Source organism: Zingiber officinale, chromosome 7A (assembly GCF_018446385.1).
Source record: "Zingiber officinale cultivar Zhangliang chromosome 7A, Zo_v1.1, whole genome shotgun sequence".
Lineage (NCBI taxonomy): Eukaryota > Viridiplantae > Streptophyta > Magnoliopsida > Zingiberales > Zingiberaceae > Zingiber > Zingiber officinale.
The window spans coordinates 129,882,950-129,899,574 of NC_055998.1; the positions used below are offsets into that span (position 1 = coordinate 129,882,950).

General features: G+C 39.0%; 1 protein-coding gene across 1 annotated transcript; it reads left to right on the forward strand.

Moving 5' to 3' along the window:
- Positions 1–1,369: 1,369 nt before the first annotated feature.
- On the forward strand, positions 1,370–2,306 carry LOC122000499 (EPIDERMAL PATTERNING FACTOR-like protein 5). Its single transcript, XM_042554885.1, has 2 exons — positions 1,370–1,807; positions 2,001–2,306. Exons 1-2 carry the CDS (start codon positions 1,678–1,680, stop codon positions 2,261–2,263), a joined length of 393 nt encoding a protein of 130 aa, XP_042410819.1. The 5' UTR covers positions 1,370–1,677; the 3' UTR covers positions 2,264–2,306.
- The last annotated feature ends 14,319 nt before the right edge of the window (positions 2,307–16,625 follow it).

Here is a 16,625-nt window from a genome sequence, read left to right on the forward strand (position 1 = left end):
AAATAAAATTGTAATAAGGGATTGCTCTGATTTTTGTTTTAAAATTATTGGAAGGAAAATAGCATTTTTAATTTTAGTTATATCTTTTAGAGCGAAAAATGTGATATTGTTCATTTCATCAATCTCATAATACAAAATAAATAGGTAAATCATGAAGAGGGCATTTTGTCCTAACATAATGACTCTTTGTATAAGATTAGATACCCAATAAAATATTTTATATCCGCTATAAATTGACTCCAAGATCTATTATAATAAATGATCATGCAAGTACCAACCCCATCTACTAGTGGGAGCTAGTTATACTTTTTTGGGAAAATCTAGATATTTAACTTTTTAAATTGACTATTCTTGAAGATGGCTCATCCAATTCTTAAAAAAAATTTCAATGATTATCAAGGTAATCAGGAAATGCACCATGTCTACACATGGAGACTAATTTTAGAGATGACTGACTTGTTTCCATAGAAATTTTTCATTAACTATTAGGATAAAATAGAAAATGCTTATAGAGATTCATCTAGATAACTAATATTTTTAGAATCATGTTTTATTGGAAGAAAAAATTCTATGCATCGAGACTAAAATGTTAGATCTGTTAGTTATTGTTATCATTGAACTACCAAAAATACCATAAAAGAAAATTATATCTTTGATTTGTATGAATTATGGTGAGAAGATTTTTATCAATACCAAACTATGAGAGAATGGTCTTCCCCATTTAATTTGGGCTCTAGCCTAAAACCTTTTAAAAAGCCGATGAAGGCCATATCCCTTTAGCCCAGGACTCCAGTTTTCAAGTGATTGGACGACATTCCTTTAGAATTAAGATAATAACTCTCTGGACAATGAAACACATTATTATTTTTTTTAACAGTTAATGAATCAAACTTTCAAATATCGACCAGAATAAATGAATTTGAATAGGATATTAAACTCATTATTATTCATAACATGTTATCAATAAAACTCTCATCGATAAGATAAATAAATAAATAAAAAACTTTTAAAAATAACAAACAAACTAGTGAACCATATCATCAATGAAAAAAAATCAAATACTAAACGGACCAAGCTCATGATTTTAAGTCTGATTCGACTAAATTTGATTACTTATTGCACCGAAGGCCCCCAGCCCAATGGAAACCACCTTTGATGGATTGATCGTTGGCGAAAATTCCATGTGGTCTATGCTTAGGCCAGCCCTGACCGCGGTTAACGTAGCTTGCTGTTTCATTTCTACATTTGAGCAGTGGCCCTGCAGCAGAGTCGCCCCCACTGTCCCCTTGCCGCCATGGCAAAAGCCACTATGGAACAACTCACTACCTTCCTTTTCGCCTTTATTCCTCCATCTCCCACGCCACCAATTCCTCGCATGTGCCATGCCACTCCCTGACTCCAATGTCAAGGCCGAGATCGCCCTCCATGCAGAAGCGTTGGCGAGACACTGAGCTGGAACCACTGCCATCGCGACGTCATTGTTTCCCTAAATTTGGCTCATGAAAAAAGCTCAAACCTCGCGCAGTAATTCTACTGCTCCGTCTAAACATAGCATTCGAGGCCGACTTTTGCATGGAGCGGCAAAGCTTGGGAGCCAAATTTAATGCGATGGACTGCTGCGCTCCGACTTAGAAGAGAAGAGATCCAAGCTCTTTTTCGGACCAGTTTCCGAGAGATATGAGAGGCAGGAGAGAATGGAGGCCCAAGGGAGGGCTCACGCTCTGTTCCTGTCTCTGGCTGTCTTTCCTCTGTTGCTTCCTTGCGTTTGCTTGCAGAGGTTGTTCGGATCTCTGTTCCTCCGGTTGTGGTAAGTTTCAAAATGGCACCTATGATTTAGTATATTTTAATTTTGTAGGGAGGGGTTTTTGACAGTACATTACGTGGAAACATTAGGGATGGTTTGATGTTAATAAAACTTCAGTGGCTCATTGAGAAGGATGATAAATTTTAAGGAGTCTTTTGATAATTTCACAATCGATTACTCTGTTTGTTTCGTGCAGGAAGTGGGAGGACGCCGTCGCAGCGGGAGGAGCTAATAAGTGCGGAGGCGGAGGTGGCAGAGGAGGGGAAGCGGTTGAGGAGGAAGCTGATGGAGCCGGGGTCGCATCCGCCGAGGTGTGTGGACAAGTGCGACGGGTGCGCGCCGTGCCGGCCCTTGCGCGTGCGGGTGCCTCCGGCGGCAGCCGCAGAGATAGAGGAGGCGGCGGAGTACTACCCGGAGGTGTGGCGGTGCCAGTGTGGCGGCCGTTACTTCATGCCGTGACGCCGCCGGCCGTGAGGTTGTTTTCCGGTGGCCGGAGTGGAACATGAGAAGAGTCACGTGGCCTTGTATTACTGCGTCAATTAATAAGTATGGAAAATTTTCAGAACGGGTTTTCAAATGTTTTTACTAAAAAAAGAAAAATATATATCATTTTAAATTAAAAAGGATTTATCATTTCGATAGGGAAAAAAGTTTAAAATTATAAAGTATAAAGGTATGTTTTATTATCATCAGCGTGTGTGAATTTAAAAAAATATTTTAATATTTTTTACTTTGAAAAGACTCCATTGAAATTTTACTTTGAAACAGTCTCTTATAAGATATAAAGTAAGACGATGCATAATAAATTTTTTTTAGGATTCTATGTAGTGAAAACTTCGTGGACTGAATTATCATTTTTTTACTTTGAAAAGACACTTAGTTAAAATTATTATGATATTAATTAAAATTATTCACATATTATTAAAATTACTATAAATTAATTAAAATTGATTAATTTAATAAAAATTACTTTTAATTGTTTTATCAAAACCTTAATCAAAATTATTAAAATTCAAACAAGTTGATCAAATTTTAAGTCTTTTTGATCAAAATGTATTATAATGGTAGTTTTTCATTTCCATTCATTGAGCCCATCTTTGAATCCATTTTTTTTTTTTTTTGAATCTACATTTATAGAGCTCAAAATGTCCGGAAGCATGGGATAACTATCGTCAGTTTTTGATATTGAATTCGTGAAACATTTTTTTTAACCGGAACGAGTCTTCTAATTAAATAATGGATGAAGATACCAGTTTAATTTTAATTCTTTTATTTTGGTATTGTAAAAGGGAAATTGCTAAGGGTGTAAATGAGGTAAGTCGTTCGTAAGCTATTCGAAACTCGATTCGATAAAAGTTTATTTGAGGTCGTTTATTGAGACTCGATAAGATAAATAAATCAAGCTCAAGCTTTACAATATTCGGATCGTTAGTTCGTGAACATGTTCGTTAAGCTCATGAATCAATTTTTAAATTAAAAAAATAATCACTATAAAAAAATACAGTTTTACCGACGGCCATACCGACGGAAAACAATTTCCGTCGGTATGATTCATAATCACCGACGGAATTTAAAATTCTGTCGGTATTATCTCCATTTCCGACGGAATCTTTGATTCCGTCGGAAATGTATTTTATTTTATTTTTTAAAATTACCCTAGCCTTTCCTTTCTTTCCATGCGCGTGCGGCGGCTGCTTCTTCCTCCTCCCCAATTTCGCCGGTAAGAACTCCTCTCCCTCGTTTTTTTTCCCTCTCCGTGCCGCCCTTTGTGGTGGCCGCCAGCGGGGCGCTGGCCCCTGTGGCAGCCGCCAGTGGGGAGCTGGCCAGTGTGGCGGCCGCCAGCGACCCGCTGGCCCCTGTGGTGGCCGCCAACGGAGAGCTGGCTAGTGTGGCAACCGCCAGCGACCCGCTGGCCCCTGTGGCGGCCGCCAGCGGGGAGTTGGCCAGTGTGGCGGCCGCCAGTGGCCTGCCGCCTGCTGGCCGTCTGTGCCGGCCGCCAGCGGGCCGCTAGCCCCTGTGGCGGGCGCCAGCGGGCCGATGGCCCCTGTGGCGGCTGCCAGCGGGTCGCTGGCCCCTGTGGCGGCTGCCAGCGGGTCGCTGGCCCCTGTGGCGGCTGCCAGCGGGTCGCTGGCCCCTGTGGCGGCCGCTAGCGGGCTGCTGGCCCCTGTGGCAGCCGCCAGCGGGGAGCTGGCCAGTGTGGCGGCCGCCAGCGACCCGCTGGCCCCTGTGGCGGCCGCCAATGGGGAGCTGGCCAGTATGGCGGCCGCCAGCAACCCGCTGGCCCTTGTGGCGGCTGCTGGCCGTTGTGGCGGCCGCCAGCGACCTTCTGGCCCCTGTGGCGGCCGCTAGCGGGCCGCTGGCCCCTGTGGCGGCCGCCAGCAGGCTGCTGGCCGCTATGGCGGCCACTAGCGAGCCGTTGGCCGTTGTGTCGGCCGTGCCAGTGGCCGCTGATGTCACTGTGCTGACTGGCATTAGGCTGCTGCATGTGCCGGCCGCCAGCGGCTTGCTGTGCCGGTCGTGCTGGTGCCCGCTGTTGCCACTGTGTCGCTGTGCCCACTGGCATCTGGCTGCTTGTGAGCTGGCTGTTCCAGACGTTGCCTTGGTGATCGTTGCTACGTTGGACACTGCTGTGTTGGTCGGTAGTAATAGTTTATGCTTTGTACTTGTTAATTTTTTGTAAAATTTTGTACTAAGGTGTTTTTATTTTGTAAACAGATAGCATTTGCTGCTCTTCTCTGGTTGACCTACACATCTTCAAGTATATTTTAGTAAATTGTACTTGATATTATTTAGCTTGGTTTAATTTAGATATATTCGTATATTATTCTGTAACATAATATAGTTATTTCATTTGTAATGTGTTTGTACGTTAATATTTGCTAATTTTCAATTTATTAGTTTAAGGTCAAAATGTCTATGAACAAAGTTTAGATGTACAATCGTTTGGAAAATGAGTTTATTAGAGATGATTTTATTGCTGAAGTTGAAAAATTTGTGAACTTTGCTAAGAGTCATCCAGAATGTATGAATGGTGATGAGTTACGATGTCTGTGTAATCTTAAGAAATGTAGGAATAGAGCTTTTCGTGATGAGGATACCGTGAAGGTTCACATATGTAGAAATGGTTTTGTACCAAATCACTATAATTGGTATTGTCACGGGGAGCCTTATGTGTATGAATCAAATGGACCTTCTGGTGGGACGTCATCTGCCACAACTTATACTGCTCCTGATATCTCAACTAATGATATTGCAATGTAGTCAATGGTTCACGATGTACATTTTTAAATATCTTTCTTGATATCCCAATATTTATATAATTACATTTTTTCCCAGCTTATACGAACAACAACTATATATACAAAATCCATCAATTGCTGTAAGTGAGGTAGCTGAAAAGTTAGAGACCGAATTTGCACTATGGTTTCAAATATATGTAAGTTACAAAATTCATAAATTTTTTTCCTTCAATCCTATTAATAGGTGTCCTAATTTATATGTGGACTATATTTTATAGGTGAAAGACCGTAGAATATCAAATGTGCAAGAGATAGGATAATGAATATTGCATCAGGTCCGCTTGGTAAAATTAAGGTGTACTCTGGTTACTATGTTAATGGCCTTAAATTTCACGTGGCACAAAGAGATTCACAGAGATTAACTTATAATTCTGGTGTTTGCGTCAAAGGATCTATGGACAACAACAATACTGAGTTTGATTACTATGATAGACTTGAGGAGATCATAGAGATTGAATATCCTGCATTACCAATAAAGAGGTGTGTGTTGTTCAAGTATTCATGATATGATCCGATACCAAGAATAGGTACTAGAATTCATCCAAATTATAATTTAGTTGAGGTTAATGCAAACAAAAGATTCAACAAATTTGAGCCTTTCATTTTTGGAATACAAGCGGGTCAGGTTTTCTATCTTGAATACCCTACGAAGAGAAGAAGATCTAGTAAATGGTTGTCTGTTTGTCGAATCAAGTCTCGCTCAACCATAGAGATGCCGAACACAGTCACTCCTCAAAATCATGATGCATTTCAGAATGATGAAGTGGAGAGACATTTAGTTGATTTACAACTCCAATCTACTTCTCAATTACTTGTAGATGTTAATGTCACTTACGAAGAGATTGATGATGGAGAGATGTCGAACAGTGAGTATGAAGTTGAACTAAGCTCATCTAGCGAAGAGGACATAGAAACTGTACAGAGTTGATTAGTCAGATGGTAACGATGATTAAATATTATAATTAGTAATCATCAAGTAAGTTATGCTTTCGTATTAAATTGTAATTTTATTATCATATTTTCATCACCTTATTATTATGTGTTCTAATGTTGTTTTACAGATATCATTATGGCAGAGCAGCAGCCTGTAGCACCACGTGGCTACAAGGTCCTTAAAGTCGTTGGGGACTCGTACATATTTTTCATTATATTAATTCAAGTTAATATATAATTGATTTCTATTAACTTAATATTATTTTGTGCAGGTTCACTCCAGATGGCCACCGAGTTGCCACATATATCACGGGAAAATTCAAAGAACGAGTTAGCGCGTTTGGTACTATATAGAGACATGTAGACCAGGAGATGAAGCTATTTTACTATAATGAATTTGTGGTAAGTAAATTTAATATATTTGGTATTATAGTTAATATAGTTATCACTTAACTTAAATGCTTAACTTATAATTGCAGAAAATGTATACATGGGAGGACGGACATGAAGAAGAATTTAAATCTACATGGAATACATACTGTGCCAAACTATATAGAGACCATATGTATTATATGAGAAAGAAGGGTGTTAGACCTGCGTATGTTTCCGAGGCGATATGGAGTGCATGGACAACCACCTGGGTTGCAGAAAGATGGAAGGCAAATGCTGAAAAGGCAAAAGCAAATAGAAATATAGAACCAGGTGACCCAAGCACCGGAACCGCTCGGCATACGTCAGGATCCAGATCTATTGTAGAGCATACCATGGATCTGGTGAGTAAAATTAAAAGTTATACATTGTAACAAATTATGTATTTATTAGCAAACTTGTATAATTTTATTCAAAAATTTTTTGTATGTAGGAACGCGAGCTTGCCCGACAGCCCACATGTATGGAGGTCTTTCTCAAGACCCATAAGAAGAAGGATGGATCATTTGTTGATTCTCGATCTCAGACTCTCCATGTAAGATTATTAACTTTATTACATTTGTTCATTTCTATCTTAATTAGTAGTCAGCAATACTGATTAAATTGGATATTATTTATTTGTTTACAACAACAAATGATAGAAAGGGTGGCTCAGACATTTCAGCCATTAGTAGAGGGGGGGAGATTCACAGTCTCTATCCACCGACGCTCTAAATGAGATTTATTATGATGTTGCCGGTGGAAGGACAAAAATCTCTACCCTCTACAGTCTGGGCTCTCAAGCAAAAGTTGCATTTGATTGTCTGAGAAATCCGGCCGGTCGTGCTAGTTCCTCTTTATCTAGTGAGATGCAATCCTTAAGATGTGAAAATCAAGAACTGCGCACTCAATTGAAATCAATGGATCAGAGGATGACCGATATGGATCAGTGGAGAGCTGATGAGGAGAAGAGGAGATCTGATGAGGAGAAGAGGAGAGCCGAACATGAAAGAGTAATGATGATCTCATGGCCCAGATGCGCCAGATCATGGCTAATTTCACCCAGGGGTTACATGGTTCTGAGACACAGGAGACTCAAGATTCATCAGTCGGTGATGATTAGCATTTTCTAAGGTATGTTCAATTACACTTTATTAGTTTTTTATTTATCATAGATAGACCGTGGTAATATATTTATTCCATTTTTATATTTGGTATAATATGTTCATTTAATTTCTAAATGTTTTATTAATATATGTTTCAGAAGTCACGTTCGGTTCTATTTACATACTGGCTCTTTATATGATCATATGCTCATTTTTTGTTCAGATATCATTTTATTATAAATAAAATTCGATATACATATATGTAAAAATGTTTATTTATATATCAACATGATCATTTGATATTTGTCTTTTGACAGGATTTAGGATTTCTAGCATTATCTTTCATTCTTGTATTATTTTACGTACTCTACACTATGGTATGTATTCTGTAACTTTGCACTATGGTATGTATCATTTTGATAGGATTTATATATGCACTATGATATATTGTTCAGTTTAGTTTGTTTTAGATGATTATAGTTGTTTCTAATAATATGAATGAATTGTTATGATATTGTGATTGTTTAAGTGTCGATTGTGTAAAAGTGATTGTTTATATATAATTGTTATATATATATATATATATATATATATATATGATATAAGTCAGTAAGTGTGGATTATATATTTGTATGCAGTGGTATCAATGAAATGTTAGAATGTTATGATTGTTTAACTGTGAATTGTTAAAATGTGATGTTTTAATTTATGTGTGGAGTATATATGTTTGTGTGGATTATATATGTCTATGTGGATTAATTGTAATGAATTATATTCGTGATGGTTTGTATATTTGGAATTTGTATATATGGAAATTGTCAAAACAGAAAGAATCTGGATTTTTTTTTTTTACTTTACCGACGGAATACCGACGGAAATCAGAATCCATCGGTATATATCGGAAAAATCTACCGACGGAAATAGGTGTTTCCGTCGGTAGATCGATATATTACAGACGGAAAACCTGTTTCCGTCGGTAATTTATTCCCCGGTAAAAATCATTGCTCCGGCAATGTTTCTGACGGAATTATGGTTCGTCGGTATATTATTACCGATGAAAATAGGACCTTCCGTCGGTAATGACCTTTCCGACAAATTGGTTACCGACAACTGTATTTCAGTCGGTAATCCATCAGTAACCTATGATACCGACGGATAATTCCGTCGATAAACTTGTTTTTTTTTTGTAGTGAATAGTTTTGATATTGAATTTATAGATTTTACTCTCTACTTATGAAAAACATAGATAAATATATTAAATTTATTTATTAGAATAAAATTATAAATTTTAACAAGAATATTATAATTTTTTAAAAATATATAATTTAATTTTTAATGAATATTTAAGTTTATAATTTATATTTATTAAGCTCATTTAGGCTCGATAAAAACTCGAATAAGCTTGTGAGCCATGAATATATTCGTTAAATAAAGCTCGAGCTCGGCTCGATTATAAACGAGTCAAATTCAAATATCCAAGAGTTCGGCTCGGCTCGGCTCGACTCGATTACACCCAATTGCTGTAAAATATCGAAAAATGGCGAAACACCATAAGGGAATTTTTTTAAATTTTTAGAAATTTTCTGAGAATTTTTCGGAGACTGTATGACTTAGGTTACAAGGATAAAAACTGGACCCCGAGAAAGCCTGTTTATGATACCCCATTTAAAAGAGGAAAAGTTTGGTTTTTATTTTTCTTTTGATTTCCTTTTCCTTTTCTCCCCGCCGAACAGTGTCGTGTGCCCTAACCTCCTCTGTGCCAAAACCGCCATCTCCTCTTCCCCTTTTTCTTTCGCGAACGTCGAAGCCCTCTCTGTCGTCTCTCTCACGCGACGACAAGCCAAGGAAAAGCTCTGTCGCCGGCCACACACTCGAGCCCTAGATCTTCCTCTCTCGGCGCCGACACCCCGATTTCCTCTTCCTCCTGGTTCTTCTTGGCACCGATCAACGCTCGAGCGCCGGTCGTTGGCATCCGAGACCCCGCAGTCGATCTCTCATTGTGCCCTAGGTTCTCCGCTGGCATGTCTCTGCTCGGGCTGTTTCCGGCCAGGAGCAAGGAGGATTCAAGTCCTAGTTTCTTCCTCTACCCTAGCCCCGACCGACTCCCTCTCCTCCTTGTGCTCACGACCTGCCACACCTCTGCACATTTCGAGCCCTAGCCGACTATCCACAGTCGGCTTTGTCTTCGTTGGTCCACTTCGAGATGGTATCCCTTAGATATATACTTAGGTATGTGCCAGATCTTTGCTCTGTACTGATCTGAGGTATTTTTTTAGGTTGGAGAACAACAATATCAAGTTGTTCGGCTACAATATCTAGCAGTGATCCGATAGTGGGATTGAAGGTGAGGGTTTAGGGTTTGGTTTTTTCGATTTTGTGCTCTGATTGTTGTCTTGTTGTGAGCAGCACTTGTGTTGGATGGAAGATCATGCTAACTAAGAATAGTGGTCTCTAATTGTAGATTCATTGCGATGGTAGTATATCAGGTTTTCCAACAGCCATCCGTTTTCCGGCAGCCACCTTCTAACAGCGAACAACCCTATTGGGCAGCAACTCTTTGATTCCAGCAGCGAGAATGATTGTGAATTGAGGTAAGAAGTATGATATCAGATTGGTAGTGATGCGAGTTTAATTTATAATTGGAGGTTGTGGTTGTTTGTCTATCAGCCTTTGTAGCTTAGCCAGCGTTGTTCACTGGCGATCCACAGCATCGGTCATTCTGTTTTGGGCAGGGAAACCCTTTTGACCGTGAGCCATCAGCAACCATCCTGGATTTTTGGTGAGTTCTTATGAATTGGTTTAGATTAGGTTGTTGTGATGGAATATGCTTATTACAAGTTCTAATTTGTATGGATTAGTTTAAGTCGATTGAGGAGTTAGATGATCCAATTAGGGTTTATAATTGGATCTGGATTTATGTTAGCTTCTCGAGGATTTGATTTAGCTAATTAATTTATATGTAATTAGCTAAATCTGTATATCATGTATTACAGGGCTCTGATTCGAGACAAGCATCTCGACGTTGGATTTGACTGGATTGGACCTTCTTATTAGAGGCGGGTACCTTGACTTATCTTTGATAGGTTATAACCTTTAGTAATGATTATGCTCGTCTTTGCTTCGGTTGGTCACTACCCGATACCTGATACATGCTTGTTTCATTTACTTATTATGCACTTCATGATAGCACTTACCGGATTATACATGCTTATAGAGGTAGTGACACAGCCATGTGTTTATTATGTTCAGGATCTAGGTTTTTGATACCTTATCTGATCTATGTACCTTAGATCTTCAGATTGATCCATTGATGCTAGGGTACACATTTTATATCTATGGATAGGTTCAGGATTTTTGCCATGTTTAGTGTCATGCATCATCTCGCATGATTGCATGTTGTACGATAGTCTACTCCATTATTGTCGAGCACATCGCCAGTTACATATATCTGCACACACCACCACTCATGGGTTAGTGGTATATCAGACAGGTGTGTGACAGTTCTGCTGTTTGGCTCCGTTGGTCTGATGACTCAGCGTGGTAGCCGGCAGACAGTTTTGCAATGTTTAGCTCCGCTGGTTTAGTGTAGCAGCGTGGTAGCCGGCAGGCGGTTGGACTCTGTTTGGCTCCGTTGGTCCGCTCATGGGTAGTGTGACGCAACGTGATAGCCGACAGAGATTCCTCCCCGTCATCGTGTACCGGGAGATGAGAGCATTGAGCTCCCCTATTTATGATTTGGGGTAGGAGGATAGGTGTAATCCGACAGCATCCCGTCCACTCGGTCACTCATCAGGAGCAGTGACGTCAGAGTGCACGGTTGTCACAACCCTACCCACTCGGTCTCACCATTGTGTGTGAGATGGCTGACTGGCGTCAGGGGTGACCATGTCATTGGCATCATATGCATTTATGTATTTTTTGATTGTGTTTGCTGCACTTATATGCTGCATTTGGATGGATGCATATGTTTGACATGCATACAGGATTTTGATACCTCTCGGTCTGACGACCTGACCATTCTGATAGGAGGCTCTGGTGAGTACAGTTCTCTTCAGCCCTTTCCTATTGTGCATTTCCATCTTTTGTCTAGGAGACTGTACTCCATAGTTATTTCTATTTATTATAGTTTACTATACATGTCAACCAGGTATCTACTGAGTTGTTGAACTCACACCGTGGACACTATCTTTTTCAGGTACCAGGTTATTTATGGAGTCGCTTGGAGTATTCTGCCTGCCGGTCCCGACATCACATTAGAAGACCAGTCTCCGCATTTTGTTTATTTTTATCTTGGTATATGATATGTTTGTATTTGACTTTGTATTCCGGTTTTTGTTTCCGGAGTGTTGTGTGGTTGTGTGGTGTAAGCCTAGCCGGCTAGTGATGGATCGAAAGCGCTAGAGGGGGGGTGAATAGCGCTCGTGGCTATTTCATTTTTCGAAATCCGTAAATCGTACGTGAAACTAATAGAGTAATAAGCAGCGGAATAAAGACAGTCAAACACAGAGACACAGGGAATTACTTCGTTCGGAGACTAAGGTGACTCCTACTCGAAGGCCCACGATCCTTGATCGATTCCGGTGGGCAACAACTATAATATCGTGAATAAGTACAAGGAAATAAGTACAACTGGAATTGAAATAATACCGACAACAAAATAATAACCGAAGCTTTAGGTCGTCGGCGATTGTAACAGCACTTTAGAGTCGTTTCTTGAGCAGCACACAGCAGAAGGAAAGCTTGTTGAATCGTTGTCCTTTGGCTGCACCCTCGACCCTCTTTTTATATGAGGTTCCGGACGCCTGGGACCTTTCCGGGCGCCTGGAGTGTGACGTGGCCAGCCAACTAGGTTGCTCCACGTGGTGAAGTCGCGCAGGGGATAAAGTTTGGTCCCGGGCGCCCGGACCTGTTCCGGGCGCCCGGACCTCCGAGCGCCCGGATCCATCCCGGGCGCCCGGACCACCTTTTTCCAGCAAGTTCCTCACCTGCAAACAAAGGTTAGTCCGAGCATGCAAGATAGTGTTAGAATCTGATAAAACACAGTAAGGAATAAACGACAGTCTTCGGACTGTCCGAGTCTGACTTCGGATTCCCAACCGGAAACCCTAGGTCGACCCGACGCCTACTGTTCCCTCTACGGGGAACGCGTCCTCACCTACTCTCCTCAGGAGAGATTACCTGATGCCAGTCCGGTCCTCCAGACCGACTGGACTTTCCGCCTAGGGTTACCACCCCCTAGGACCTAGGGGTACCGCCCCCTAGGGTTTTTCTCCACCTAGGGTTACCACCCCCTAGGACCTAAGGTTACCGCCCCTTAGGATTTTCCTCCACCTAGGGTTACCGCCCCCTAGGACCTAAGGTTACCGCCCCTTAGGGTTTTCCTCCACCTAGGGTTACCGCCCCCTAGGACCTAAGGTTATCACCCCTTAGGGTTTTTCACCTGTCTAACCGCAGCTAGGACTTTCCTGAAACACTCAATCAAGCATTGTTAGATCACACACAAACTTAACTTTGAATCCTTTGCCATTATCAAAACTAAGGTTCGATCGTCGGATGCTTCCCGCACCAACAATCTTCCCCTTTTTGATAATGGCAACCGAAATTCAATATTAAGTACAAAATATGCAGTTATGTATAAGCACAAGAACCAAGATAAGTATAAGCACAAGAAACAGGATAAGCGTGATAGCAAGATAAACATAGCTCCCCCTTAATACAAGCTCCCTTTAAACTATTTTGAATTTCTATTTCTTTCTTTGAATCTTTCTTTGAATTTCTCTACTCTCCCCCTTTGCCATATATCAAAAATGAGCTAGTTTTGAAAAACTTAATTTTTCAAGACAAAATTTAGCAGAAACCATTTTAACTTAGGCAAGGAGCAAGTGAGAGGCAACACCTTAAAATAGCAATATTTTTCAAAAATTTATCAATTGATTTTGTTTGAAGAGATTAGCAACCAGTAGTTCTTTTTAACTTAGTCTATTTTGAGGAGCTTTCAAAATTTGCACAGAAAAGTTTTTAAACAAAAAATTTTAACTTTAAAAATTTTCAACCAAAAATCTTCAACTTCAGAAATTTTCAAACAAAAAATTTCAACTTCAAAAATTTTCAAAAAAATATTTTGCTTCAGAAATTTTCAAACAAGATTTTCAACTTCAAAAATTTTCAAGAAAAATATTCAGGTGTTTAAAGAAAATTTCCAAGGAAAGATTTTAAAAAAATTTCAAAGTTTTAAATAATACTGCTTTAAAAATTTTTAACTTAAAAGTTTTTAAAGAAAGTAATACTTAAAAAAATTTTAAAGTTTTAAAGTAGAGAACACTTGAAAGTTTTAAATTTGGAGAAAGTTTTTGAGAAAGCTGCTTAAGGCATGTTTCAAGAATACTTAAGGCAAAGGAGAAGCGATGACCTTATTTTTAAATAGCTTGCCATTTGTTTTAGTAAGGTATCAGAACCCTAAAGTCCAAGCATGAGTCAAGATTTGTTTTGATCAGGTATCAGATCTTTTAAGTACAGACATGCTTAAACTTATTATTTCCTTCACTAACTGTCTAACCATTTAGCTACTTGCTGATTGCCTAGAGGGCAACAGTGTTCACTTGGTTAGTCAAGTCAAGTCAATAGATCCAGTTAGATTTGACTAAGGCTGGAAGACTTGATTTGATTACTTTTAATCATGTATTTAACGCCCAGACTCATATTGATGCACAGAAATAAGCATTCTCGAGTCCAGGCTATACCCTATGCATCTCACACCGTTCTATGTTTTACATACACAATCAAGGTATACCTAGGTGTTTGTGAGATGCTCTGGCTGAGTCCTGGGGAAACATGATTTCTAGGGGGAAATCCTAGGCTAAATCCAACTTTTGAACGTCTAGTAAAGTAGGGATTTTGAAAAATTAGTTTTGCCTAGAATTTTAAAAAAAACCAAAAAGCATTAAACGGACTGAATTGAAAGTATATATTCTACCCAACACATTCCTATTTGTCTTCTAAGTGTACTGAACTCAAGTTCAGGTAAGGGTTTAGTAAAGATGTCAGCTAGGTTTGATTTTGACTCAACATAGTTGAGTACAATATCACCCTTAGCTACATGATCCCTTACAAAGTAGTGTTTTACTTCTATATGTTTAGTCCTTGAGTGATGAATTGAGTTTTTTGTTAGGTTTATTGAACTTATATTATCAATTGAGATTTTTGTTTTTTGATATTCAAGTTGATAGTCTTTAAGGGTATGCATCATCCATAGTAGCTGAGATGTGCATTCACCTAGTGCTATATATTCAGCTTCAGTGGTAGATAAGGCAACACAGTGTTGTTTTCTACTTGACCAACTTACTAGGCAGTGGCCTAAAAATTGACAACTACCACTTGTGCTTTTTCTATCTACCTTGCACCCGGCATAGTCAGAGTCAGAGTAGCCGGTTAGATCAAGGGTGCACGATCTAGGGTACCAAAGTCCTACGTTTAGGATTCCCTTAACATACCTAAGGATTCTTTTTACTAATGTTAAGTGAGACTCTCTTGCACAAGATTGGTATCTTGCACACATACCTACTGCAAAGATGATGTCTGGTCGACTTGCAGTTAGGTACAGTAGACTTCCTATCGCACTTCGATAGTATTTCAAGTCTACTGATTTTCCTTCTAAGTCTGAGTCAATTTTAACATTAGTAGCCATTGGTGTATTAATGATTTTTGAATTTTCCATTCCAAATTTACTAATTAATTCCTTAGCATATTTAGTTTGATAAATATAAATTCTATCCTTGGTTTGCTTAATTTGTAAACCTAAAAAGAAATTGAGCTCACCTACTAGACTCATTTCAAATTCATTTTCCATTAGTTTGGTAAACTCTTTTAAAAATTTTTGAGTTGGTTGATCCAAAAATAATATCGTCAACGTAAATTTGTGCTATAAAGATGTCGTTTTCAAGGGTTTTTACAAAAAGGGTTGGATCTATTTGACCTTGGTTGAATTCTTTTGATATTAGATAGTTGGACAGTCGTTTATACCAAGCCCTAGGTGCTTGTTTTAGTCCGTACAGGGCCTTTTTTAATTTGAAGACATAATTTGGATGTTCTATGTCCTCAAATCCTGGGGGTTGACCTACGTATACTTCTTCTTTAATAAATCCATTTAAGAATGCAGATTTTACATCCATTTGAAATAGCTTGAATCCTTTGTGTGCTGCATAGGCCAACAACATCCTAATGGATTCAAGTCTTGCTACCGAAGCATAGGTCTCATCATAGTCTAGTCTTTCTATTTGATTGAACCCTTTGGCTACTAACCTGGCTTTATTTCTGACTATTTCACCTTGATCATTTAATTTGTTTCTAAAAACCCATTTAGTGTCAATTATGGTTTTGTTAATGGGTTTAGGCACTAATTCTCATACCTGATTTCTTTCAAATTGGGTCAATTCTTCTTGCATTGCTATAGTCCAATCTGGGTCTGGTAGGGCTTCTTCTATGATTTTGGGTTCAATTTTTGAAATTAGGGCTATTTGACTCTGGTTTCTATATGATGACCTAGTTCTTACTCCTACTGTTGGATCACCCAAGATTTGATCCGATGGGTGATTTGTGCTTGTTCTGGTTGGTCGTATGTCATTTGAGTTAGTGACTTGTTCTTCAGATTCAATAGGTTCAGATTGAATTTCGTCATCTTCTCTGTTTATTGGATTAGCATTTCCTGTATTTTCAGTTTCATCTATAGTGTCTTCATCAAACTTTATATTTGTTGTTTCTTCTACTTTTAGGGTATTCTTGTTATGTACTCTATATGCCCTACTAGTGGTTGAGTACCCTAAGAATATTCATAGGGTTGTTTTTGATGTAAATTTTCCTAAGTAGTCTCTAGTGTTTAAGATAAAAGCTTTACACCCAAAAACTTTTAAGTAGTTTAAGTTAGGAATTTTATTATAATAGATTTCATAGGGGGTTTTATTTTGAAATTTGTTAATTAAGATCCTATTTTGAATGTAGCATGCTGTACTAATTGCTTCAGCCCAGAATTGATTAGATAGATTATATTCGTTTAACATGGTTCTAGCAGCTTCTTGTAAG

What these genes read in the sequence shown, in the direction of transcription:
- LOC122000499 (XM_042554885.1), top strand. Translation starts at nt 1,678, where the DNA reads ATGAGAGGCAGGAGAGAATGGAGGCCCAAGGGAGGGCTCACGCTCTGT. An exon ending in TCTCTGTTCCTCCGGTTGTG is followed by an intron (nt 1,808 to 2,000) that starts GTAAGTTTCAAA and finishes TGTTTCGTGCAG; the next exon opens with GAAGTGGGAGGACGCCGTCG.